Source organism: Phyllobates terribilis, unplaced genomic scaffold (genome assembly GCF_046119375.1).
Source record: "Phyllobates terribilis strain yellow unplaced genomic scaffold, ASM4611937v1 Scaffold_35__1_contigs__length_13245226, whole genome shotgun sequence".
Lineage (NCBI taxonomy): Eukaryota > Metazoa > Chordata > Amphibia > Anura > Dendrobatidae > Phyllobates > Phyllobates terribilis.
Genome location: NW_027362795.1, coordinates 8,348,941 through 8,376,446, shown reverse-complemented (window position 1 = coordinate 8,376,446; position 27,506 = coordinate 8,348,941). Strand labels below are relative to the sequence as shown.

General features: G+C 42.6%; 2 protein-coding genes across 4 annotated transcripts in view; both read left to right on the top strand.

Moving 5' to 3' along the window:
• The window catches only part of LOC141182619 (uncharacterized), a 213,623-nt gene that overhangs the window by 18,698 nt on the left and 167,419 nt on the right, over window positions 1-27,506 (top strand). The gene's annotated exons all lie outside the window — the stretch shown is intronic.
• The window catches only part of LOC141182707 (uncharacterized), a 73,259-nt gene continuing 61,684 nt past the window's right edge, over window positions 15,932-27,506 (top strand). Inside the window, exons 1-2 of the mRNA XM_073660850.1 lie at window positions 15,932-16,026; window positions 21,372-21,499. Coding sequence (XP_073516951.1) covers window positions 15,932-16,026; window positions 21,372-21,499 — 223 coding nt within the window. The remainder of the gene's footprint in view (window positions 16,027-21,371; window positions 21,500-27,506) is intronic.

The window sequence follows — 27,506 nt, the reverse complement described above, 5'->3', positions numbered from 1 at the left end:
CTGATAGGGGTTTGTTATAAGTCTCCAAAAATAATGGAAGTAGCGGAGAATATCCTCGTAAAGCAAATAGATGAAGCAGCGACTCAAGGAGAAGTCATTATTATGGGAGACTTCAACTACCCTGAAATACATTGGGGGACAGAAACATGTAGTTCAAGCAAAGGAAATAGGTTTTTGACAACTATGAGAAACTGGTCTGGTCATGGTTCACAACTGGTTCAGGACCCAACAAGAAGGTGGGCACTGCTAGACCTAATATTAACCAATAGTCCAGACCATTTATCAAATATACGAGTTGGGGGTCACTTGGGTAATAGTGATCACAAAATAATACGTTTTCATGTAACCTTTAATAAGATGTGTAGTAGAGGGGTTACAAGGACACTAAACTTCAGGAAGGCAAATTTCCAACGGTTAAGAGATGATCTTAGTGCAATAAACTGGAACAATATCCTGAGACATAAAGCTACACAAAGCAAATGGGAGACATTTATTAACATCCTGAATAGGACCTGTGCACAATATATACCCCTTGGGAATAAACATGTTAGAAATAGAAGGAAACCACTATGGCTAAATAGAGCTGTAAGGGGTGCAATAAGTGACAAAAAGAAAGCATTTAGAGAACTAAAGCAAGTAGGTAGTGATGAGGCATTAAATAAATCTAGAAAATTAAATAAATTATGTAAAAAACAAATCAAGGCAGCAAAGATTGAGGCAGAGAGAATCATTGCCAGAGAAAGTAAACATAACCCCAAAATATTCTTTAACTACATAAATAGTAAAAAACTAAAAAATGATAGTGTTGGCCCCCTTAAAAATAGTCTGGGTGAAATGGTGGATGAGGATGAGGAAAAGCCAATATGCTAAATGATTTTTTTTCAACCGTATTTACACAAGAAAATCGCATGACAGAAAACATGATTAGTGATAACAAAAATTCTCCATTAAATGTCACTTGCTTAACCCAGCAGGAAGTACGGCGGCGTCTAAAAATCACTAAAGTTGACAAATCCCCGGGCCCGGATGGGATACACCCGCGAGTACTGCAGGAATTAAGTAACGTCATAGATAGACCATTATTTTTAATCTTTAAAGATTCCATAATAACAGGGTCTGTACCACAGGACTGGCGTATAGCAAATGTGGTGCCAATATTCAAAAAGGGGACAAAAACTGAACTTGGAAATTATAGGCCGGTAAGCTTAACCTCTACTGTGGGTAAAATCCTGGAGGGTTTCCTAAGAGATGCTATACTAGAGTATCTGAAGAAGAATAACCTCATGACCCAATATCAACATGGGTTTACGAGGGATCGTTCCTGTCAAACTAATCTGATCAGTTTTTATGAGGAGGCAAGTTCTGGACTGGACCAAGGAAATGCAGTGGATGTTGTGTATATGGACTTTTCAAAAGCTTTTGATACGGTTCCACACAAAAGGTTGATACATAAAATGAGAACAATGGGGATAGGGGAAAATATATGTATGTGGGTTAAGAATTGGCTCAGTGATAGGAAACAAAGGGTGGTTATTAATGGAAAACACTCAGACTGGATCTCAGTTAACAGTGGGGTACCACAGGGGTCAGTATTGGGCCCCCTTCTTTTTAACATATTTATTAATGACATTGTAGGGGGCATACAGAGTAATATTTCAATATTTGCAGATGACACTAAACTCTGCAGGGTAATCAATACAGAGGAGGACAATTTTATATTACAGGAGGATCTATGTAAACTAGAAGCTTGGGCTGATAAATGGCAAATGAGCTTTAATGGGGATAAATGTAAGGTAATGCACTTGGGCAGAGGAAATAAAATGTATAATTATATGCTTAATTGTAAAACACTGGGCAAAACTGTAACTGAAAAAGACCTGGGTGTATTGGTGGACGACAAGCTTACGTTTAGTAGCCAGTGTCAGGCAGCTGCTGCAAAGGCAAATAAAATAATGGGATGCATTAAAAGAGGCATAGATGCTCATGAGGAGAACATAATTTTACCTCTATACAAGTCATTAGTGCGACCACACTTAGAATACTGTGTACAGTTCTGGTCTCCGGTGTATAAGAAAGACACAGCTGAACTAGAGCGGGTGCAGAGAAGAGCGACCAAGGTTATTAGAGGACTGGGGGGTCTGCAATACCAAGACAGGTTATTACACTTGGGGTTATTTACGGTGGAAAAAAGAAGGCTTAGGGGTGATCTTATTACTATGTACAAGTATATGAGGGGACAGTACAAAGATCTTTCTACTGATCTTTTTACTCTGAGGCCTGAGACGGGGACAAGGGGGCATCTTCTACGTCTGGAGGAAAGAAGGTTTAATCATAAACACAGACTGGGATTCTTTATTGTAAGAGCAGTGAGACTATGGAGCTCTCTGCCGCATGATGTTGTAATGAGTGATTCACTGTTAAAATTTAAGAAGGGCATGGATGCCTTTCTTGAAAAGTATAATATTACAGGTTATAAATACTAGATTCCTTGATAGGGCGTTGATCCAGGGAACTAGTCTGATTGTCGTATGGAGTCGGGAAGGAAGTTTTTTCCCCAATGTGGAGCTTCGTGTTTGCCACATGGTTTTTTTTTGCCTTCCTCTGGATCAACAAGTTAGGCTATGGGTTGAACTAGATGGACTTAGTCTTCCTTCAACCTTAAAAACTATGTTACTATGTTACTATGTTACCGTTGTCCTTTCTGCCATAATTCACAGGTCAACCGTCAGAGATCAAGGTGGAAGGGGCCCATGACTCATTGTTTGAGCATTTAATCAACTTGCATAGTTTGTCCTCCATTTCTCAGCAAATCAACAACCCCCTGGGCTGGTGTAATACGTAATCAGCATATTATCAAACTGTATTGCTCCATGACCCTATCTTGCAAGATTTGCAGACAATACAAGTGCTTCTCACTAAATTAGAATATTATCAAAAAGTTAATTTATTTCAGTTCTTCAATATAAAGAGTGAAACTCAAAAGTCATTATCTCAGTAAATTAGACTAATTAACAAAAAACACCTGCAAAGGCTTCCTAAGCATTTAAAAAGGTCCCTTAGTCTGTTTCAGTAGGCTCCACAATCATGGGGAAGACTGCTGACTTGACAGATGTCCAGAAAGCAGTCATTGGATTCTTGTATGTGGCTCATAACAATTTCCTCCTTTATGTGTAATTATGAGTATACAATTTCTCTCGCTGAATGTGAAAGGGTTAAATTCACCTGCCAAACGCTCTATGTTGTGGAGGGAGGTGAGAAAATCAAAGGCAGACATTGTGTGTCTGCTGGAGACACATTTATTGGCAGCTGATAATCATAGATTGCATCAGGCACAATTCCCCCAAATATTCTTTGCAAATGCCCAGACTAAGACAGCAGGAATCTGTATTATGATAAAAAATTCGGTGGCCTTCCAGAACATTCAGATGTGTGCAGACCCCATGGCTAGATACTTGGAGTTGGTCTGTACATTGAATGGGACCCCTCATACGATTTCAGCACTATACGCCCCAAATTCTGCCCAGCTCCCATTTGTGCAAAAAGTACTCTCTACCATTTAAACACTTAAACAAGGGGAGGTTATTGTATGCGGGGATTTTAACATGCCAATGGATGGTACTTTAGACTGCTCATCTAGATCGGGTCGTCCTCGGAGAGAATTGGGCAAGTTGGTCCATGAATTTGGTCTGCACGATTTTTGGAGATACTCTCATGCCAGTGAAAGGGACTATACTTTTCATTCTCTCCGACATGGGTCATATAGTAGGATTGACTTATTCCTAGTAGACAATAGAGCTCTGAATAGATGTATATCTGCGGAGGTTGGAACGATTACGTGGTCTGACCATGCACCGATCTACCTACGTGTACGTCTTGCGCACCAATTCAACCCAAAACCACACTGGCGACTAAACACCTCTCTATTATTGAATGACTCTATAGTGACAAAAGCAACAGCAGAATTGACATCTTATTTTGAATTAAACAACAATAGCACAGTTTCCGACGAGACTTTATGGATAGCGCACAAAGCTGTGATACGGGGAGTCTTCTTACAACAAGCGTTACAATTGAAAAGAAAGAGGGAGCAACACAGGAATGACCTCCTGACTGAGTTGAAAAAGCGAGAAATATTAAATAAAACCTCCCCCTCCCCGGCTACCACTGAGGCCATATATCAGCTCAGATTTAAACTGCGCTCTGATTTGCTGGCAGTATATGAATATAACCTCTGCAAGTTCCAACTTAGTCACTACACCATGGGAGATAGGCCGGGAGCCGTTTTGGCCAGGCGGGTCAAGAAAAGGGCTGCAAAATCCAGAATAGATAATCTATGGGACTCAAAAGGGTTGATAGCCAGAAGTCCGAAGGACATAGCTGCAGTCTTTGCTGCATACTATAAATCTTTATATAACCTAAAAGATGATGTTGATACCCCACAGCCACAACAGGCAGATATTGATCAATATTTGAGTGATTTGAAGCTCCCGAAGATTTCCCGGGAACAGTTACAAATATTGAATGCCCCCTTCACAGAAGTAGAACTGAAAGATGTTATTAATTCATCCAAATGTCACAAGACCCCTGGCCCAGATGGCATGGCTAATGAGTACTATCGTGGTTTCCAAAAAATTCTTACCCCATACCTTATCAGGTTATATAATTCCTGGAGAGACTCGGGAAATGTAGCAGTACCTAATTTGGAGGCTACGATCGCCACATTGCCTAAGCCTGGAAAGACCCCTGATTCTCCAGGTAATTTTATACCAATAGCACTTTTGAATAGTGATGTAAAGATCTTTACCAAGCTCTTGGCTGTTAGACTAAATCGTGTCGTTGCTTCCCTGATATCCTCGGATCAAGTTGGTTTTGTAGCTGGTAGGGAAGCTAAAGATGGTACGAGGAGGATGTTGGATCTGATCAAAGTGGCAGAGTTGAGCGGCCTCCCCAGTACACTCCTGTCGCTAGATGCTGAGAAAGCGTTTGATAGGGTGCACTGGGGATACCTTAAAAGTGTTTTGCTTAAATTTGGACTAAAAGGACCTATTCTGTCTTCGATTAACGCATTGTACTCCACTCCTTCCGCTAAGGTTTTGACGTCTGGTTTCCTCTCTGAATCCTTCCCCATAACAAATGGGACACGGCAGGGCTGCCCCTTATCTCCAGTCATATTTGCTTTATGTATGGAGCCCTTGGCTGAAAAGATTAGAAAAAACTCAGAGATTTCGGGCATCTCGGTGGGGGGGTCCTCCCACAAAATCGGTCTATATGCAGACGATGTGGTTATCCCGTGCACTGATCTGGACAGGTCCTTCTCTGCCATTATGTCCGATCTCACTACGTTTACAAACATCTTGTATTATAAACTGAATGCAACTAAGATGGTTGTCCTGCCGATTCTTGTTCCGTTGTCACTTAGGCAAAGACTGGAAGGGGCATACCCTTTTCAGTGGGTGCAGGAAGGAATGACGTATTTGGGTATCACCTTAACCCTTTCATAACAATTGGTGGAAGTAAATTTTACTAGACTGATAAATACGGTGCGGGAGGAGCTGGCGGTATTACAAAACGTTGTTGCATCGTGGATAGCCAGGATAAATATTTTTAAAATGAAGGTCCATCCAAAAATGTTATACTATTTTAGGTGTATCCCAATTAAAATCCCTTCTAAAATCATAAATACTCTTCAAAGACTGGCTAATAATTACGTTTGGGACAATAGGAGACAGAGGGTGTCTGGTAGACTTCTGTATTATCCAAATGACATGGGAGGGATGGGCATGCCCAATCTCATAGCCTACTATAGAGCGGCGGTCTTGACGGGACTCAGGAACTGGTGGAACATGGACAGCGACCACAAATGGTTGCAAATAGAGTCCTTACTTGCCCGAAACCATTCTACCAGATTGATATTGGAGACAGAAGTAGTGAAGCGAAGCATTATGGTCGCCGTGTTACCAACATCGGAGGCTACTATGCATTGTTGGAGGAATTTGGCATCCAAACTGCTGTTACTCCCCAGGACTGAGATCTCTTTACGAGCTCTAGAATATCATATTCCATATATTAACCTTCAACGTTGGGTGTCAGCTGGAGTTCAATCGCTAGCAGACCTCTTGGAGGACAATGTAATAATTCCTTTTGATAAACTAGTCATGAGATTCCCGGACCTACGGCCCTTGTTTTACCAGTATTTGCAAATAAGGCATTCACTTCACTCTACACAGACATCCCCCTTTTTTATTCTACCTAAGGATAAAAAAGCTATGGGTTATTTTCTCCACTCTAAGACCGGTTCTAAGGGGGTTTCTATACTTTATAGGGCTCTAAACGACCCAGATCTGGACGATAAATTGAGGTATATGACTCGTTGGGAACGGGATCTAAGAATTTCGACGGACCCTCAGGACTGGCGGGATGGTTTGGATGAGGTCCAGCGAGTTTCGTCGTGTTTACACCACCTAGAGCAGCTTAAAAAGACGCACATGAGATGGTACTACTACCCGGCACAGATGGTACACTTCGGGTCATCTTTATGTTGGAGAGGATGCAATGGGGAAGGCTCGTTGGGCCACATGTGGTGGTTTTGTCCAAAACTTCAATCACTATGGGGGACATTGGATAGTTTGATATGGGATGTACTGGGGACTCACCTGGAGATAACACCTAGCATGGGAATACTTCATATAGGATTAATGGATGTCCCCTGGGAAATTATAGGAATTTTGTCACATATTCTGATCGCAGTTAGATCAGCTATCGCGGCTAAATGGAAAGGAGTGGGCATCCCTACGGTGGGGGAGATAGTGACCAGACTAAACACGAACTGTCAATATGAAAGGGCTCTGGCACACACACTCAAGGCAAAGAAGAAAACTGATAAAATATGGGAACCTTGGTTAAACAGCCCATTGTCTATACATGGGGAACGTTGAGGAAGCGGGATATTTTGTGCGCCGTTCTGAGTTTGGGTGACGCACGGGACGATTCTGGGCCCCTCTCCCTACATTGCACCTCCGATCTTGCAATAGAGCAAAATATGAGCCATGCGACATTCACAGCACTTACGGATATAAATTATTTCTCACAACCATCTAATATATGGGGAATTTAATGTAATGAATCCATTCTTTTTTCTTTTGTTTTCTTTTATGTATATGTAATTTCCTTTTATTTTATTTTTATACTGTTCATTTTGTACATTTTGTAAGCCCAGAGGTTGGGGCACAGTTTTTGGGCATCTGTTGGCCCTATAGATTGTATGTTCTGATTTTTGTGCAAAATTCAATAAACACATTGTTTAAAAAAAAAAAAAAAAAGAAAGAAAAAACGACCAAGTATGGAATGGACAAGGCAACTGTTAGGTGGATTCATAACTGGTTTAGTGATCGGACTCAAAGAGTGGTCGTAAATAGCTTCACATCCAGTTGGATGAATGTCTCAAGTGGGGTACCACAGGGCTCTGTCCTGGGACCTGTATTGTTCAACATCTTTATCAATGATTTAGATGAAGGAATTGAGGGTAAACTGATTAAATTTGCTGCGGACACAAAGCTAGGAGGAATAGCTAATACTAGAGAAGAGAGAGAGGATTCAAAAAGACCTAAATAAACTGGCGCAATGGGCAGTGTTACGCTCGTGCCCGGACTGACTGGCGTGAGCGTGATTAGTGATCCCACTGTACCATGAGCCGAGGAGTGTCTGGAGGGGCATAACTAAGTATCAACCCGATCTGACCAAGGTCGCACAGCGGCTCAGTCGACTCCGTGAACCAAGGAGGAACCGAGCAGAGGGACCAGGTGCTACTCCAGGTCAGACCCCAGTCACAGCTGTTGACCCACACCGGGGAATGCAGGAACAGGCAGGTTAGACTGGCGTACAGACAGGTGGGTATTGGCAGGCATGGCTGGTATGCAGACATGTGGGTACTGGTAAGCACGGCTGTATGCAGACAGGTGGGTACTGGCAAGCACGGCTGGCATGCAGACAGGCAGGTGCTAGCAGGTTGGAGCGCAGGCTGGATAGGGTCCAGTACAGACTGGGAGACAGGAACAGAGCTGCAGATGCGGTAGACAAGCAGAGTAAAGCGAAACCGCCGGAACGGAGGACAAGGCAGAGCAGAGCGGAACCGCAGGTGCGGTGGACAAGGCAGAGCAGAGCGAAACCGCCGGAGCGGTGAGCAAGCAGAGCGGAGCGAAACCGCAGGTGCGGTGGACAAGGCAGAGCAGAGCGAAACCGCCGGAGCGGTGGACAAGGCAGAGCAGAGAGGAACCGCCGGAGTGGTGGACAAGGTAGAGCAGAGCGAAACCGCAGGTGCGGTGGAGAAGAAAGAGCAGAGAAGAATTGCCGGAGCGGTGGGCAAAGCAGAGCAGAGCGAAACCGCCGGAGCGGTGGACAAGGCAGAGCAGATAGGAACCGCTGGAGCGGTGGACAAGGCAGAGCAGAGCGAAACCGCAGGTGCGGTGGACAAGGCAGAGCAGAGGGGAACCGCCAGAGCGGTGGGCTGGGCAGAGCAGAGAGGAACCGCCGGAGCGGTGGGCAAGGCAGAGAAGAGCGAAACCGCCGGAGCGGTGAGCAAGCACAGCAGAACAGGGCTGACGGTGCAGGCAGAGAGGACAGGGCTCTGTTCACATGGAACAGACTGGAAGATACAGGAAGATGGCTAGAACACAGGAGGTAGATACAGAGGAAGGGAAAAGGGACAAGCAGAACCAGATACACACAAGGTACTTACAATGAAGTAGCGAGTGGACACAAAACTCACAAACAGAAGTACAGAGACAACGAGTTGGAGTTAGGTGCAGGTTCAGACACTGCAGGAAAAGGGAGGGTACAGACATAGAGACAAACAGGTAACAGGCTAGGAGACAGTTCAGACAGGAACTGATACTGCAACGAGATACAGGAACGAGCCTGGGTATACAGTCCCCAGGGTGGCGGAAATGGACTAGAAGTCACAGATAACAGGCCTGGGTATACAGCCCCCAGGGTGGCAGAAACAGACTAGAAGTAAGAGATAACAGGCCTGGGTATGCAGCCCCCAGGGTGGCAGAAACAGACTAGAAGTCAGAGATAACAGGCCTGGGTATGAAGCCCCCAGGGTGGCAGAAACAGACTAGAAGCAAGAGATAACAGGCCTGGGTATGCAGCCCCCAGGGTGGCAGAAACAGACAAGATACAGGACAAGACCTGGCAACTCAGAGGCAAGGAGGACACTGATAGATAGTGTTGCTCAGGCACCTCCTTCTGGGTGGAGGGGGTTTAAATATCCAGTGACTCACAGCAATAGGGTGGAGACGCATTAGGGGTGTGCCCACAGCAGCTATAAGAATCAGGAAGTAACCGGGCCGCCGCCCTAAGCAGTGAGACAAGAGACATGCACACAGCATGAACTGGAGCAAGGTTTGCAGGCTGGACTGATGGGTAAGATTGCGGTCTTGCATGGTGGGAGGTGGTGCACTATGCAAGCAGGCCGCCAGGGATGTTACAGGCAGCAACTAACAGAATGTTTTTTAACAGGGAAAAATGCAAAGTACTACATCTGGGCAATAAAAATGAAAAAAGCATATACAAAATGGGAGGAACAGAGCTAAGCAACAGTACATGTGAAAAAGACTTAGGTATACTAATAGATCATAGACTAAACATGAGTCAACAGTGTGATGCAGCTGCAAAAAAGGCAAATACAATTCTGGGATGTATTAACAGAAACATATAGTCTAGATCACGTGAAGTCATTATCGGACTTTACTCCTCTTTGGTCAGACCTCATCTGGAGTACTGCGTCCAGTTTTGGGCACCACATTTTAAAAAAGACATCGACAAACTGGAGCAAGTTCAGAGAAGAGCGATCAGAATGGTGACCGGTCTGCAAACCATATCCTATGAGGAACGGTTACAGGATTTGGGAATGTTTAGCTTGCAAAAAAGACTGAGAGGAGACTTAATAGCTGTCTACAAATATCTCAAGGGCTGTCACATTGTAGAAGGATCATCTTTATTCTCATTTGCACAAGGAAAGACTAGAAGCAATGGGATGAAACTGAATGGGAGGAGACACAGATTAGATATTAGGAAAAACTTTTTCACAGTTAGGGTGATCAATGAGTGGAACAGGCGGCCACGAGAGGTGGTGAGTTCCCCTTTAATGGACGTCTTCAAACAGAGGCTGGACAGACATCTGTCTGAGATGATTTAGTGAATCCTGCTTTGAGCAGGGGGTTGGACCAGATGACCCAGGAGGTCCCCTCCAACTCTACCATTCTACGATTATGATTCTATGATTATGATTCTATGATAGGTTTGTTAACAAAACAACTAAAAGAAGCTGAGATTGTATTTAGACATGAACAAGGTCATTTAAATGATATTGAACATGAATGGACAAGTATGTCAGGCTCATCTTGTTGGAGGAATCTAGGATGATCAGTAACTAGTTGGTCACAGTCTTCAGCGAAAATGGCAGCAGGAAATGTATTAAATCCAATTATAATCATTTTTATTTTGATCTTGCTGTATATCATTTATCGGATTTTAATAATGTGTAAAATTAAGAAAATATCTAAAAAGATAATGACAGAAATGAAAAAGGAGGATGATATTTTAAGAGAAATGCTAAAAAGAAAAAATGTACTTTTTGAGTGAATTTTTATTTTTATTTTTTAATTTAGAAGTTTTTGAGAACTCAATGACATTCAGTACAGGAGTTGATACAAGGTTTTCAGAATAAAGAATGAATGTGATACGAATGGTGAGACAATGTGTTTAGGATTGATTATGATATTTCTTAAATTATAATCAGGGGGGACTGTAAAATATTAATCTCTTATGATAAAAAATACATAATAAGAAACTTTGAAGCTCTGGTTCGAACCATGTTTAGTTTTAAATATTTTTAGAGAAAGACTGAGGGGTTATTTTGAAGATCTTGGCAGAGACACCTGTTGTGTTTGTCAAACCTATAGGGCCTTTGTCAATATGGGTTATTTGGAGATAACTAATGATCCTTTTAAAGGTCATTAGTAGTGTTGAGCATTCCGATACTGAAATATCGGGTATCGGCCGATATTCGCGGTATCGGAATTCCGATACTTAATTCCGATACTTTTACAATATCGGATACCGGAATCGGAAGTTCCCATAATGCCTGCGCTCTGCAGTGTCTGTGAAGGATGACAAGTTGGATGGCAGCGCGATCCAGCCTGTCATCAGAATGCCATCCCAGCGGGGGAGAATTCTCCTGATTGTTTAAAAGCCGGCGGGCGGTATAAAGCCGCCGGCTTTTAAACAATCACACAGCCCCATACTGCTTCCCCGCAGCCTCCCACCCCGATCCTCCGCTCCCCTCGCCACCTCCCATCCCGATCGTAAGTTAGGACCGGGCGGGGAGCGCAGCTCCAAGGAGCGGGGAGTGAAGGACCCGGGCGGGGAAGCCGGCAGTGAAAAGACTTCACTGCCGGCTTTCCCGTTCTGTGCTGCGCTTTCCCGCCGGTTATTTCAAATGAACAGCTGAGGTATCAGGTGATGCCGATCAGCTGTTCATTTGAAGTCGCCGCGTTGCCCTCAGAGGGTTCATGTGAGTTCATGCTTGACTGCATGAACTCACATGAACTTTCCCACGGCCGCACAGGTCAGCCTCACCTCCCAGACCATCAGCCCGTCATGATTAGTGTGTGTGCGGGGTGTGTGTGCGGGGTGTGTGCGCGATGTTTGTGCGGGTGTGCGCGGTGTCTGTGCGATGTGTGGGGGTGTGTGCGGTGTCTGTGCGGGTGTGTGCGTGCAGGCAGACATAGGCCGATGTGACACTACTACTCCCATCGGCCTATGTCTGTCCCCCGTCCACTCCTGCCAGCAGGATCAGCTCGATGGGAGCAGTAGTACCCATCAGACTGATCCTGCTATTTAAATTGCCCTACTGTGTCCCCAATAAATGTTAGATACATGTCATTGGTGGCCAGTGGTTACCTACAATAAATTAGTTTATACATTACCTGTCCCCGCCGATCGCCACCTAAAATAAAGTAAAAAATAAAAAATTACACCTATACTCACCTAGACACCTAATTCCCCGAAGCCATCGATCTCCTGTAATAAAATATAAAATAATAAACCACAACCTTATCCTTACCCCTCCGTAGCAGTCCACGAGTGTCCCACGAAGATCTCCAGTTCAGAGCAGCCACATAGAATGTGACCGCTCTGAACCGCTGCCGCCGCTAGAATGACGGGGCCGTAAGGGTTCACCGGAGTTCAGGCAGCGCTGCTCCGGTTAGCTCTATCGGCCCTGCTGTATCGTGAGAAATTCCCACGGTACAGCAGTGCCGTAAAGGAGGTCTCCGGAGCTGCGCTGCCTGAATTCACTCCGGTGACCTCAGTCAGTGGCTCCCGCTGCCGGGAGCGGACGTGTTCCCGGCAGCGTGAGCTTACAGCAGCCATGCACAGCTGTCACCATCTCCAGATGTGACAGCTGTGCATGGGAGATCAGCGCAGGAACGTGGACAGGTAACTATTATTTTTAGTAAACTAAGAATTAAATAAAATTGTGTGTTTTATTTCAAATAAATTATTTTTTTCTGGGTGTAGTGTGTTTTTTCTTTTTAACACTTTGTAGGTTAGTAATGGGGGTGTCTTATAGACGCCCATCATTACTAACCTGGGCTTCATGGCAGCTGGCACTGACATGAACCCCACCACTATTACCCCCTGCCACCGCACCAGGGCAGCGTGGAAGAGCGAGGCTAAGTGCCAGAGTTGGCGCATCCTATGGATGCGCCATTTCTGGGGCGGCTGACGACTGGTGTTTCTAGCCTGGGAGGGGGCCAATATTCATGGCACCCTTCCTGGGCTATTAATATCAGCCCCCAGCTGTCTGCCTAGCCTTTGCTAGCTATTAAAATAGGGGGGACCCCACGTCATTTTTTTTGGGGGGGTCCCCCATTTTAATAGCTAGTAAAGGCTAGGTATTCAGCTGGGGGCTGATATTAGTAGCCTGGGAAGCTCCGTGGGTTTTACCCCCTTCCCAGGCTTCAAACATCTGCCCCAGCCGTCTGCTTAACCTCCGCTAGAGACTAAAATTATGGGGGATCCCACGCCATTTTTTTTTTAAATAAATCCATTATTTTAACACTAAATGACATTTGAGGAGTTAATAAAGATGCAGTCCCTAAATTATTATTTATTTTTTAATTAATTTTTCCCAAAACTTTTGACGTGGGCTTCGCCATATTTTTGTATGCCAGCCAGGTACAGCATCCAGCTTCTATGAACGCGCCATTTTCCGGGGCGGCTGCGGACTGCAATTTTCAGCGGGGGGCAGAAAGCTTGGGCCTCCCTGCGCTGCAGATTCCATCCCCCAGCTGCCTAGTTGTACCTGGCTGGACACAAAAATAGGGAGAAGCTCCACGTTTTTTTTTTTTTTAATTATTTCATGAAATTCATGGAATAATTAAGAAAAAAAGGGCTTCCCTATATTGTTGTGTCCAACCAGGTACAAATAGGCAGCTGGTGGTTGGGGGCAGCCCGTTCCTGCCTGCTGTACCTGGCTGGACCCAAATATAGTGCAAAGCCCCACGTCAATTTTTTTTTAATTATTTCAGGAAATTCATGAAATAATTAAAAAAAAATTATGTGGGGCTTCGCCCTATATTTGTGTCCAGTCAGGTACAGCAGGCAGGAACGGGCTGCCCCCAACCACCAGCTGCCTATTTGTACCTAGCCGGACACAACAATATAGGGAAGCCCTTTTTTTCTTAATTATTCCATGAATTTCATGAAATAATTAAAAAAAAAAATACGTGGGGCTTCGCCCTATTTTTGTGTCCAGCCAGGTACAACAAGGCAGCTGGGGGCTGGAATCCGCAGCGCAGGGAGACCCAAGCTTTCTGGGCCCCACCCGCTGCAAATTGCAGTCCGCAGCCGCCCCGGAAAATGGCGCGTTCATAGAAGCGCCATCTTCTGGCGCTGTACCCAACTCATCCAGGGCCCTGGTGCGGTGGCTCACTGGGTAATAAAGGGGTTAAGGCCAGCTTGGCATTATCAGCTGGCCCTAAGCCCGAAATTCATGGGGTCACGCCAATATTAGACATGACCACCATGAATTTCTAGTAAAGTATTTAAAAAAAACACAAACACCCAGAAAAAAGTCCTTTAATTGAAATAAAGACACAATTCTTTATTGTTCTAAATTAAACCATATTTACCATCACGCCCATTCCAGCTGAAGCCAACGATCTCCTGCAATAAAAGTAAAATAATAAAGCAACCTCATCCTTACCTTTCCATGGTTCCCAGGACAGCTTCAGCTCTGCTACATCGAGATGACAGGCTGGACCGCAGCAGAACGCTGCCATCCATCCTGTCATCCCGCAGACACTGAGAAGCGCAGGCATACTTCCACTCCTCAGTGTCTGACTGTGACGGCATCCAGATGAGCCGAGGTCATGTCCAATGAACTCAGCTCACCTCATGTACGTCACTGACAGCGTGGGAAAATTCTCCTGCACTCAGCACTTCAGCGTGAGAATTTTCCCACGCTGTCAGTGACGTGCATGAGGTGAGCTGAGTTCATTGGACATGAACTCGGCTCATCTGGATGACGTCACAGAGAGACACTGAGGAGCGCAAGCATGCCTGCGCTTCTCAGTGTCTGCGGGATGACAGGCTGGATGGCAGCTTTCTGCTGCAGTCCAGCCTGTCATCTCGATGTAGCAGAGCTGAAGCTGTCCTGGGAACCATGGAAAGGTAAGGATGAGGTTGCTTTATTATTTTACTTTTATTGCAGGAGATCGTTGGCTTCAGCTGGAATGGGCGTGATGGTAAGTATGGTTTAATTTAGAACAATAAAGAATTGTGTCTTTATTTCAATTAAAGGACTTTATTCTGGGTGTTTGTGTTTTCTTTTAACTTTGACTATGGGGTTAGTAACCTGGGCTTGATGTCAGCTGGCATTATAAGCTGACATCAACCCCAACCCTATTACCCCCTGCCACCGCACCAGGGCAGCGTGGAAGAGCGAGGCTAAGTGCCAGAATTGGCGCATCCTATGGATGCGCCATTTCTGGGGCGGCTGACGGCTGGTGTTTCTAGCCTGGGAGGGGGCCAATATTCATGGCACCCTTCCTGGGCTATTAATATCAGCCCCCAGCTGTCTGCCTAGCCTGTGCTAGCTATTAAATTAGGGGGGACCCCACGTTATTTTTTTTGGGGGGTTCCCCCATTTTAATAGCTAGTAAAGGCTAGGTATTCAGCTGGGGGCTGATATTAGTAGCCTGGGAAGCTCCGTGGGTATTACCCCCTTCCCAGGCTTCAAACATTTGCCCCAGCTGTCTGCTTAACCTCCGCTAGAGCCTAAAATTAAGGGGAACCCCACGCCAATTTTTTTTTAAATAAATCCTTTATTTTAACACTAAATGACAAGTACAGTAATCAACACTGTCACTGTACTTCATATATATGTGACTGACATGTTTCTATCTATCTAATCTATGTGTGAAGCTCTATTCTTTCTGTTGTAAATTGTCGGGTACCGGTGTATGCCGCTGATGAATTGCCGGCTTTTCATGTCATTCTACATTATTCTTAGTTGTTTTACTTCATGTAGAATTAACCTACAAGGAAAGAAAGGGTTTATTTTCATTCCGATATTTGTGTCCCATTGACTTGCATTGGTTTCCGGTATCGGAATCGGCGATATCCGATACTTTTTGGGTATCGGCCCGATCCAATCCGATACGATATTTCCTGATATCGGAAGGTATCGCTCAACACTAGTCATTAGACATATGCCAACATGAAGTAATTGTGCACGTAGTAAAAATACATATTCCATTACTAGGTTTGCCTTAATATGGAGACGCTACGAATATATTAGCAAGTCGCCATATTGGGTTATGAAACTGTAAAAATAATCTTCAATGTATATCTATGGGGCAAGATGGTATTTAAGCAGAGACAGTTGTATGGAGTGGAGATATCTCATACCTTGAGAATCTCCACCACGGATCATCTCATGCTTCTAAGACTGGATACGTAAGAACTTATAATTGCTTCCTTTCTCTTTTTAACCTGATACTTCTTTTTGTGTGTTCTGGACTATTTTTTCCGTTTTTGTAATCACTTGTGAATGAACATTAAATAAGCTTTTGTTTTATCCACACAAATCAAGATTGCTTTTCTTCTATCTTCACCGTGTCCTTACCTAGAGAAAGGAAGTGTTAATTTTTCTAACAAACCAAAGCTTATATTGGACGAGCTTGACCTTAAGGTGAAGTTATCGAGAAGTAAGGATGCTTTGTGTCTCATGTCCGCAGAAGCCGACTTGTTCAAGGTGCAAATCTTACAGGCCGCTCTCTATGTAAAGAGGGTGCAAGTCTCACCGGCTGTCCATATAGGCCACAGCCAGGCACTACTAGCGGCCACCACCTAATATCCACTTGATCGGGCTTGTTTAAAAGTTTACAGTATTCCAGTTGGTACGAGCGTAAGAAACCACGAAAATATCTTCCTCGGGCCACTACCTAAAACCGTTATATTAGGTTTTGTCGATAATGAAGCATTTAGCGGCACAATTAATAAAAATCCATTGCTGTTCCAACATTATAATGTGAACCACGCCGCGCTATACCTGGACGGACAACAGATCCATGCAAGGCCCTTTCGAGCCTTAATTTAATGTCGATTTAGCAGTCAGGGAGTATATGGCACTTGCGCACATATCTGGCAAATACAAGTCTAATAGCGGACTGTCAATAGACCGTGAAGAATTTATGGATGGGTTCACCTTGTTTGCATTTGATTTATCACCCGATCAAGAACTGGGAGGTCATTTCTCCTTGATTAAAACAGGTAACCTGCGTGCTGAGGTATGTTTTGCCCTACCGACACCCCACACGGTTAGCATGATTGCAGATTTGATCAGTACGGCCATCTTGGAATTAAATCATCAAAGAGAGGTCTTGTACGATTTTAACTGATAATGGATACTCTAGAACTCACAGTCCTGCTGAAGGCCGACCGCTATACAGAGCGCATATTTGGGGGTGTGCTGCCGTATGACTTGCTGCTGTCTGAGAGAGTGAACAATAGACCCGCCGCCTTCATTATCAACACGGATCCCTTAGGTCGTCCCGGTGGGCACTGAATATTGATAGTGCTTTGCAATGATAAAAAGACCATATTCTTCGATAGTTACGGATTCGAGCCAAATAATATTTTATTTCCCCGTGATTTTGCGACATTCTTGAATAGGAACTGTGCGACATATGCCTATCAAAACCGGCAGTTGCAAGATACATTTAGTAGTGTGTGCGGACATTTCTGTGTATTTTTTCTGAATCATTTTGCCCGGGGGCTGACCTATAAGAAGATATTGAGCTTCTTCAATACAAATTTAAATCAAATTGGGCAAATAGTGACCCCGTTTCTGAAGAATAATCTATGTCCTGCACATTGAACCTATAGAACAAGCTACCTTTATAAGCAGCGTTGTTTGGCCCTTTGTGATAACAGCTAAAATTATCGTTATAGTTGCTAATGCGATAATGAATTCTTTGATTGAAGACATAAATTAGGTTTATTTTCTAGTGAGTAAAAATACACTTTTTCTGTGTTACCCTAGTATGGCGGTGTTTAGCTGACAATGTGATGTGGAATTGCTTTGAGCTGACCACACTGCTGCATCACGCTATCAGATGATAACACTGGACACTATCTGGTCAGGACGAGGCGTTGCTGGGTTAGTGGTCATTTTATCTGGTAGCCAGGGCACCTAGCTGGTAATCGCTCTAAAAACAGTCTCTGACCATGCTGAAAATGATGCTGGCCCTGCGACATCCTCAATGTGTAGAGGTCAGCGGTCTGAGACGCGCTTGTAAAATGCCTGTGCTACTACATATTATGAAATACTTTTTATATTATTCTGAACACTTGTAAAACATATTTTTTCAAATTCAACACGTTATGTTATTGTAATGCTTTACATCACTCTGCAATTTGGCAGAAATGTGATGTGTCTGATACATTCTATTTTTTAATAAAATCATTAAAACTTATAAAGTGCCTTTCATATTCACTGTGCAGTACAACAACATACACTGTGCAGAATTATTAGGCAAGTTGTATTTTAGAGGATTATTTTTATTATTGATCAACAACTATGTTCTCAATCAACCCAAAAGACTCATAAATATCCAAGCTTAATATTTTTGGAAGTTGGAGTGTTTTTTTTTAGATTTGGCTATCTTAGGAGGATATCTGTTTGTGCAGGTAGCTATTACTGTGCAGAATTATTAGGCAACTTAATAAAAACCAAATATAATCCCATCTCACTTGTTTATTTTCACCAGGTAAACCAATATCAGTGCACAAAATTTAGAAATAAATATTTCTGACATGCAAAAACAAAAACAAAATAACTAGTGATCAATATAGCCACCTTTCTTTATGATGAGACTCAAAAGCCTCCATCCATAGATTCTGTCAGTTGCTTGATCTGTTTTCAATCAACATTGCGTGCAGCAGCCACCACAGCCTCCCAGACACTGTTCCCAGAGGTGTACTGTTTTCCCTCCCTGTAGATCTCACATTTTATGATGGACCACAGGTTCTCTATGGGGTTCAGATCAGATGAACAAGGGGGCCATGTCATTATTTTTTCTCCTCTTAGACCTTTACTGGCCAGCCATGTTGTGGAGTAGTTGGATGCATGTGATGGAGCATTGTCCTGCATGAAAATCATGTTTTTCTTGAACGATACCGACTTCTTCCTGTACCACTGCTTGAAGAAGTTGTCTTCCAGAAACTGGCAGTAGGTCTGGGAGTTGAGCTTCACTCCATCCTCAACCCGAAAAGGTCCCACAAGTTCATCTTTGATGATACCAGCCCATACCAGTACCCCACCTCCACCTTGCTGGCATCTGAGTCGGAGTGGAGCTCTCTGCCCTTTACTGATCTGGCCCATCCATCTGGCCCATGAAAAGTCACTCTCATTTCATCAGTCCATAAAACCTTTGAAAAATCAAGATATTTCTTGGCCCATTCTTGACGCTTTATCTTATGTTTCTTGCTCAAATGTGGTCGTTTTTCAGCCTTCCTTACCTTGGCCATGTCCCTGAGTATCGCACACCTTGTGCATTTTGATACTCCAGTAACGTTGAAGCTCTGAAATATGGCAAAACTGGTGGCAAATGGCATCTTGGCAGCTTCACGCTTGATTTTCCTCAATTCATGGGCAGTTATTTTGCGCCTTTTTTGGCTAACACGCTTCTTGTGACCCTGTTGGCTATTTGCCATGAAACGCTTGATTGTTCGGTGATCACGCTTCAAAAGTTTGGAAATTTCAAGACTGCTGCATCCCTCTGCATAACATCTCATAATATTGGACTTTTCAGAGCCCATCAAATCTCTCTTCTGACCCATTTTGCCAAAGGAAAGGAAGTTGCCTAATAATTAAGCACAACTTATATAGGGTGTTGATGTCATTAGTCAACACCCCTCCTCATTACAGAGATGCACATAACTAGATTTACTTAATTGGTAGTTGGCTCTCAAGCCTATGCAGCTTGGAGTAGGACATGTATAAAAAGTATCATGTGATCAAAATACGCATTTGCCTAATAATTCTGCACACAGTGTAATAATAATAGTGAATTTGATAGTGACATACATAATATGCCACAATCAAATTCAACCTAATTCAAAACAACATAATAATAATAACAATAATAATAATAATAATAATAGCCCCCGGACATTTAATTGATAGTAACACTATTGAATCTATTTTAATAGTGTCACTATCAATTTCATTGTGCAGCACAGACCCAAAAATAATAATAAACCCCGGAAATTGATAGTAACATTATCAAATCAATTAATTTAATCAAAATTAAATGATTTGATAATGACCCTATCCATTTTAATTGCTACACTAATAACACTATCAATTTCATAGTGTCAAAGGGGAGGGGTCAAGCTCTGCAAAAAGGGGAGGGGTTAGACAGTTTGATACACTTTGTTGGGGACGGGGCACCTGTCAGATTGAGTTTGATGGATTATATGAATTCTCGACTACTAGTATTTTAACTCAGGAGTGGGAGCCAAAAACAGGTGAGGAACAATCAGAGAAAAGGTATATTAGAAACAAGTGCACCACTTCTGAATTTTTGACTCACTCCTGGTTTTGGTTCCCACTCCTGAGAAAAAATACTCACCAAATACTGATAGTGGGGTCGTAGCCTCATATATAGCCATCCACCTCTCCAGTCGCCTTGGGGGGTTTTCTTGTTAAAAAAGGTTGGAGGGTTCCATTTGTGCTTGGATTTTAGAGCGATCAATAAAATAACGGTTCACAATCCCTATACTTTACCCCTTATACCGGACCAGTTTAACCAATTATCTGGAGCTGCATGGTTTTCCAAATGTGACTTGAGAGGGGCATATAACCTTATACTCATACTTCAGGGTGACGAATGGAAGACCGCATTCAATACCAGGGCTGTGGAGTCGATAAGCTTAACCTCTGACTCAGACTCCTCAATTTCCATGACACCAACTCCGACTCCCTCATACATGGCTCATGTTTAATTTACTGTAGCACAGATTCATCTCAGCTAAAAGTCTAGACTCTTAGATCAGGGGTAGGACAGATATTTACAGGACATTTCATAACTTTCCCAAATTCTTCTGAATAAAATATTCCCCACAAACTGCATTGAACTACTGTACCCAATTTATTATATATTTTAGGAGTTGGAGTCGGTACATTTTATACCGACTCCATCAAAATGGAATCAGACTCTTACTCCACAGCCCTGTTCAATACTCCTCAGTGTAATTTTGAAAATTTAGTGATGTAATTTGGGTTAACCAATGCTCCTGCCGTCTTTCAAAATTTCATACATTTTTTGCTCACTGGTGGGTAGATTTGTGGTGATTTACCCAGATGACTTTAATTAATTCACATACTCTGGAGGAGCATTGTGAGCATGTCAGGCAGTTTCTCCAGGTTCCACATGACAACCATTTATTTGCCAAACTGGAGAAATGTAAATTTGAGATCCAGCACCTAAGGTGACTGCCTTGACCGATCATAAGAACCTGTTGTATATTGATGGTGCTTAAGTGCCTAAACACCTGACAGGCTTGGTGGGCCCTGTATTTTTTGCCCGCTTAGATTTTGCTGTTACTTATCTCCCCAGATCTAAGAATGCTAACATGAAATTCCAGTCAAGATTCTTAGTGAGGTGGTGAAGATCTCAGGCACCATATTCAGGATGCTGAGGACAGTGTGAAGGAAGGTTTACCTATAAACAAACTTTATATACCTCCCTCTTTACGCGTAGATCTTCTTAATGAAGTACATGATTCCGTTTTAGCTACGTGGGTTCGTCTGCCACTTGGAGATCTCTTTCTAGGTCCTTTTGGTTTCAGAATGCTCTTAAGGATATTGAAGAGTATGTCTGTAAATACAAAGTCTGTGCCAGGGCTAAAGCCTCTCATCAAGGTCAGCGGGTTATCTCTTTCCTAACGATGTTCCGTCGCAGCCCTGGACCCACGTCCATGTACTTTGTCACCGATTTGCTGAACACTGGTAGTAATACTGTAGTGTTGTTGGTGGTGAACAGTTTTAGCAAAATGGTTCTTTTGGTCCCTCTTCAAAAGCTGCTTGGGTATCAAGCTGTCTTTTCTCTCAGTCTTTCAACCCGAGACTAATGGACAAACGGAAAGAATGAACCAGGGAATAGAGCAGTATTAGGGATGTATTGTCTCCTCTAATCAGGAAGACTGGGTGGAAATTCTGCCCCTTACAAAGTGTGCGCTAAATAAACATTCCTCAAAGGGTACTTAGACCTTGGCTTTTTTAGTTGCGGTAGTTTTCATCCAGTGTTTGGGAATTTTTCAGGATTACAGTCCTCTATGCCAGAGGAGGAGAGATTTTGTTCCCAATTAATTAAGGTGTGGAGGGAGGTCGAAAGGTATCTTTTGGTAACTGGTGACCAGGCCAAAAGAGGTGCTAATCGCAGACGTAGGAAGGCTCCTGTCCTTAGGGTGGGGGGATTTTGTGTGGTTGTCCTCAAAAACTCTGCGCTTAAAGATCACATCTAGAAAGTTTGCACTTAAATTTGTAAGTTCTTATAAAATTTAAATTTTAAATCCTGTGATATTTAAGTTGCAACTTCCTTTTGCCTGGAAAATCAATAATTCTTTCCATTCTTCTCTTTTAAAAAAAAATTGAGGGGACCTCAAGACATAATTGAGGTGGATTTGGAAGGGTATCGGGAGTATGAGGTAGGGCGAGTTCTTGGTTCCAGGTGGGTCAGGTGCTGTCTGCATTATCTCATTAAGTAAAAAGATAATGGTCCTTAAGATAATTCCTAGAGGGAGCTTAAGGAGATAATTAAGTAGCAGGAAGAAAGGGTTTGGGTTCATGGAGAACTAGGCTGTCTTTTCTGTCAGCTACAGGCTCTACGATAGAGACAGGCTGCAGTTCTAATGGGGAGGGTGCAGCTGTGCTGGGGAAAAACTGGTTAGATGGATGGAGGAGCTTTCAAACTAGGATGTGGGGGAGGGAGGGTAGCTGTGCAAATAAGGGGGTAGAGTAGACAGAGTGACAGTAGGGGTCAATGAGGATTTAGGGGGGCTGGAACATTAAAGGAAAGAAAGAAGGTGAGTAGGAGTAATAAATGTGCTAATAGTATTAAATGTCTGCAGACAAAAGCAAGAAGTCTTGAAAACAAAATGAATGAATTAGAGACTCTTATGTCAGCCACAGATTACGATGTAGTGGCCATTACGGAAACCTGGCTGGATGAAAGCTTGGGTGACAAACAGAGAGGGTTACACTACATTCAAAAGGATAGGAAAGAAAAGAAGGTAGAGGGGTGGGTAATTTTGTTAAATCCAACTTAAGACCTTTTAGCTCAATGACAACATAGGGGGAAGCTTCGACAATGTAGAGCACACATGCCAGACTTTGGGTGATTATATTTGGCCTGCGATACCAGAACCACCACACCTATGTGGGGTTATTATTCTGCATAGAGGACTTTGTGTAGCCCATTATACTGTATGGAAAGCTATGTAGGGCCCATTATACTGTATGGAAAGCTATACGGGGCCCACTAAACTGTATGGAGGACTATGTGGGGTCCGTTATACTGTACACTGGTTGGCCCACGACTTTGTTCAAGTTTTTCAATTTGGCCCTCTGCGTGTTTTGAGTTTTACATTCCTGATGTAAAATCAGTTGGGGTAATGTACATGGAAATGGCAATAATGGAAAGCTGCTAATTGGACTTTGCTACAAGCCTCCTAATATAGCTGAACACGTAGAGGATGATATGCCGCAACAAATTAAAAAGGAAACAAAAACAAGTCATGTTCAAAAGTGTTGGCTCCCTTGAAATTGTTCCAGAAAATGAAGTAATTCTCCCAGAAAATTATTGCAATTACACGTTTTGTTATACACGTTTATTTTCTTTGCGTGTATTGGAACAACACAAGAAAACAGAGAAAAAAAGGCAAATTGAACATAATTTCACACAAAACCACATAAAATGGGCCTGAAAAAATTGTTGGCACCTTGCCAAAATTGTGGGTAAACAACTTTTTTTCAAGCACGTGAAGCTTGTTCAAACGCAATTGTGGCAAGTAACAGGTGTGGGCAATGTGAAAATCACACCTAAAACCAGATAAAAAAGGGAGAAGTTGATTCAATCTTTGCATTGTGTACATGCATGTGCCACACTAAGCATGGAGAAAACAGAAGAAGAAAAGAACTGTCTGAGGACTTGAGAACCAAAATTGTTGAAAAATATCAACAATTTCAAGATTACAAGTCCATCTTCAGAGATCCGGATGTTCCTTTGTCCATGGTGCGCAATATAATCAATACATTTACAATTCATACAGTCAAATAGGGTGGAGGTTCAAAGATGTTTTGGGGTTGTTTTTCTGCCTCTGGCACTTGGCACCCTGACTGTGTGCAAGGCATCATAAAATCTGAAGATTAGCAAAGGATTTGGGGTCACAATGTAGTGCCTAGTGTCAGAAAGCTGGGTTTGTGTCCTAGGTCATGTGTCTTCCAGCATGACAATGACATACTTCAAGAAGAACCTAGAAATGGGTGGAAACAAAGTGCTGGAGCGTTCTGGCCAGCAAGGAGTCAGGAGCTATATCCCATTGAACACATGTGGAAAGATCTTAAAATTGCTGTTTGGAGAAAAATATTAAAATTTGGGAGTCCTCAGTGGTTGATACCTTTTAATGGCTAACTGAAAAGATTGCAAATTGCAAGCTTTCGAGACTACTTAGGTCTCTTTATCAACACGAAATCTGAAGTCTCATATTTATACACAACAGGGCACAGGAAAAATGCAATAGATAAGACAAGTGACGTGAAGCAGAACTATCAGTATGGGAGAGGGAGAAGCAGTTGTGGCCGTAAATATTGGAACAGTTCAAAGATAAAGAGTGCGAAAGTTTTATTGTCCTGTGTCTGAGGTTTGGTTCATGATTGTGATGCCCTTAAATGGTCTGAGGAGCACATTCCTTAGCTGAAGTAAAAAGACAAATCCAAGTGACACATTCATTCCTGCACCGAGTGTCAAAGGTTGTCATAACTCTGTCTCTCTGAGATTTGAAGTTACCTTTTAATACAATTAGTTTCATGTCCATGATGCCGTGATCAGGGATACAAAAATATTTTGTAACAAGTAGGTCTATTCTTTAATTGTATGGCAATGAGAATTCATCCGTGTTCTAAGTTTTTGCCCTGTCTCCCCTACTTACAGACCCCCAGTTGTACATTTGGTACATATAATTAAGTACACTACATTAGATGTGATGCATCTGAAAGTACCTGGGATCTTGTGGTCCTGATGTGAGTTGAGAATCTTTATCTTGTCCGTGGTCATTATAAATGGACAGGTTTTACATTTACAGTTGGTGAGGATGAATTTTGTAAGTTTCACAACAAAAGTGAAACTATCCTCCCGGTCAGTTTGCTTTCCCTCCCAGTACCTTTTCATTCTAACAATGTTAGGTTTCTGGGAGATTATACTTGTTCCTTTTATTTTAGGTTCTCCTTAGCTTGCCTTCTTTGCCCTATATGAATATGTTTTAGTTTCTCACTCAGGGTTTTCATATATTTCTTCATACTTTCCTTTCCCCTTGTTCACAGTGTTGCGACCTCCCCTCTGGTTCCTCAGGAGGCACGAGAAACTCATCAACGGCCTATTAGGGAGTTAGGTCCGTGGTGGCGTTTTTAGTTGTGCAGCTAGGGCCTTTCTAGTCTGTACAGAGACTGGATGTGGCTGCAGCATTCTTACCTGCGTGGTTTCTCCGGTGGCTATCAAGATGCCCTTACTGGTTAAAACATTTTCCACATACTGAACATGAAAAAAGCTTTTCCCCTGTGTGGGTTCTCTGATGTGTATTAAGTTGTGATTTCTGTACAAAACATTTTCCACAATCTGAACATGATAAAGGCTTTTCCCCTGTGTGAGTTCTTTGGTGCTTAACAAAATCTGATTTCTGGTTAAAACATTTTCCACATTCTGAACATGGAAAAGGCTTCTTCCCTGTGTGAGTTCTCTGATGTTTGGTGAGATTTGATTTCTTTGAAAAACATTTCCCACATTCTGAACATGAAAATGGCTTCTCCCCTGTTTGAGTTCTCTGGTGCCTAACAAGATCCGATTTCTGCTTAAAACATTTTTCACATTCTGAACATGAAAATGGCTTCTCCCCTGTGTGAGTTCTCTGATGTGTAATAAGATTTGATTTCTCTGTAAAGCAGTTCCCACATTCGGAACATGAAAATGGCTTCTCTCCTGTGTGGGTTCTCTGGTGCCTAAAAAGATCTGATTTCTGGTTAAAACATTTTTCACATTCTGAACATGAAAAAGGCTTCTCCCCTGTGTGAGTTCTCTGGTGCCTAACAAGATCTGATTTCTGATTAAAACATCTCCAACATGTGGAACAAGAAAATCTATTCTTCGCTGTGTGAATTTTTTTATGTTTATGAAAACACTTTTTAAGGGAAAAACTATTTCTATATTCTGAACCTGAAAATGACTTATTTGCTTTAGGAGCAGTTCGTTTTTTAATGCTTATTTTGTGACTTTCATTTTCCTGAGTAGTCTGTAATGAATCAGAAGATAGAACCTGTTTCAAAGGATCAGATGACAGATCTTTGCTGTGAAGGGATGATGGTAAATCTGGAGAAATGGCATTAATTTCAATTGTATTCTGTTGGATATCAAAATTATCTGATTTGAAAATTGAAGATGTCAGCTGTCCCTCTGATCTCCTGGTACAGACATCTGCCAAGAATAAAAACAATTATTATTTTTTAATAAAAAATTGTTGAATTTTATATTTTTGAACATCTCTACTTAAACTGTCTGAAAAAATGGCAAGTTTTGCAAAAAAAATTTACTCCTCACCTCGACAATGACAGTTCACAGTCTAATAGACAACCTCATAGCATGAACCAGTAGAATGTGGTGTTTAATTGTTTGTTCATTCTGCCTCCCAAATATGGAATAAAAAGCCACCAATGTTATGTAGGCGAAAATAATACCAATAAAAACTTCTACTCATCTCACAAAAAAACAAGTCCCCACTCAGGTCCACCATCTGTCAATGGAAAAACAGAGGTTTCCACATTATTAGTGGCTCAAAGGCTTTTGAAAAGAAACATGGCTTCTATAAACAAATCCAGCAATATCCGCTCTCCCAAAGTCGAATCTCCCCCTCATTTCAGAGCCTTGCAGTGTGCCCAAACCACATTTAGCATCTATGTATTCGGCATTACTATAATGAGAAGAACCCACTTAATTTACGGTTTGTGTGTCTCCTGGAGCACAATCTGGGCACAATGTGTTGGGTTATAAAACGACAAATGTGCAATTTTCACTCTAGAACATCCACTGCGTGCTAATTTCAGGAAAGTGCCTGTGGAGTCAAAATAGTCATTACTCCGATAGATTAATTCACTGAGGATTATAATTTCCAAAATGGAGTCACTTCATGGTGATTTATACTGCTCTGGTTTTAGGCCATTTTGTAACATTAGGGCTTCTGAAAATGGTGTGTCTCATCTCCTCTGGGATCTCCTTGTGCGACGTCTGTTTCTGTCACCAGGAAGCGTCTTATTCAATATGTAGGCGGCGCTGGAGGAGACATCAGAAAAAGAAGCTCTGGGCGGTGCAGGCTCTGTTCAGCCACTAATAGCCCTAGCCCCCTGAGGAAGCCAGACATGGCGAAACTTGTTGGGGAGGATATGCATATATTTTAGTTAGCACTATGGAATCCTGTGTATGTCCTAAATAATCTGACCAACCAATCTATGAACTACAGGCATAGAGTAAGACTATAATGAATATAATGAGCTCATGATATCAGATGTATTCTAATACTATACAGTTTCAAGAGACTTATTATTATAGTAAGGAAAACAAAAGCAGTTGGAGTGCCAATGGGGAAGAGCCTGACGTTTGGGGGGA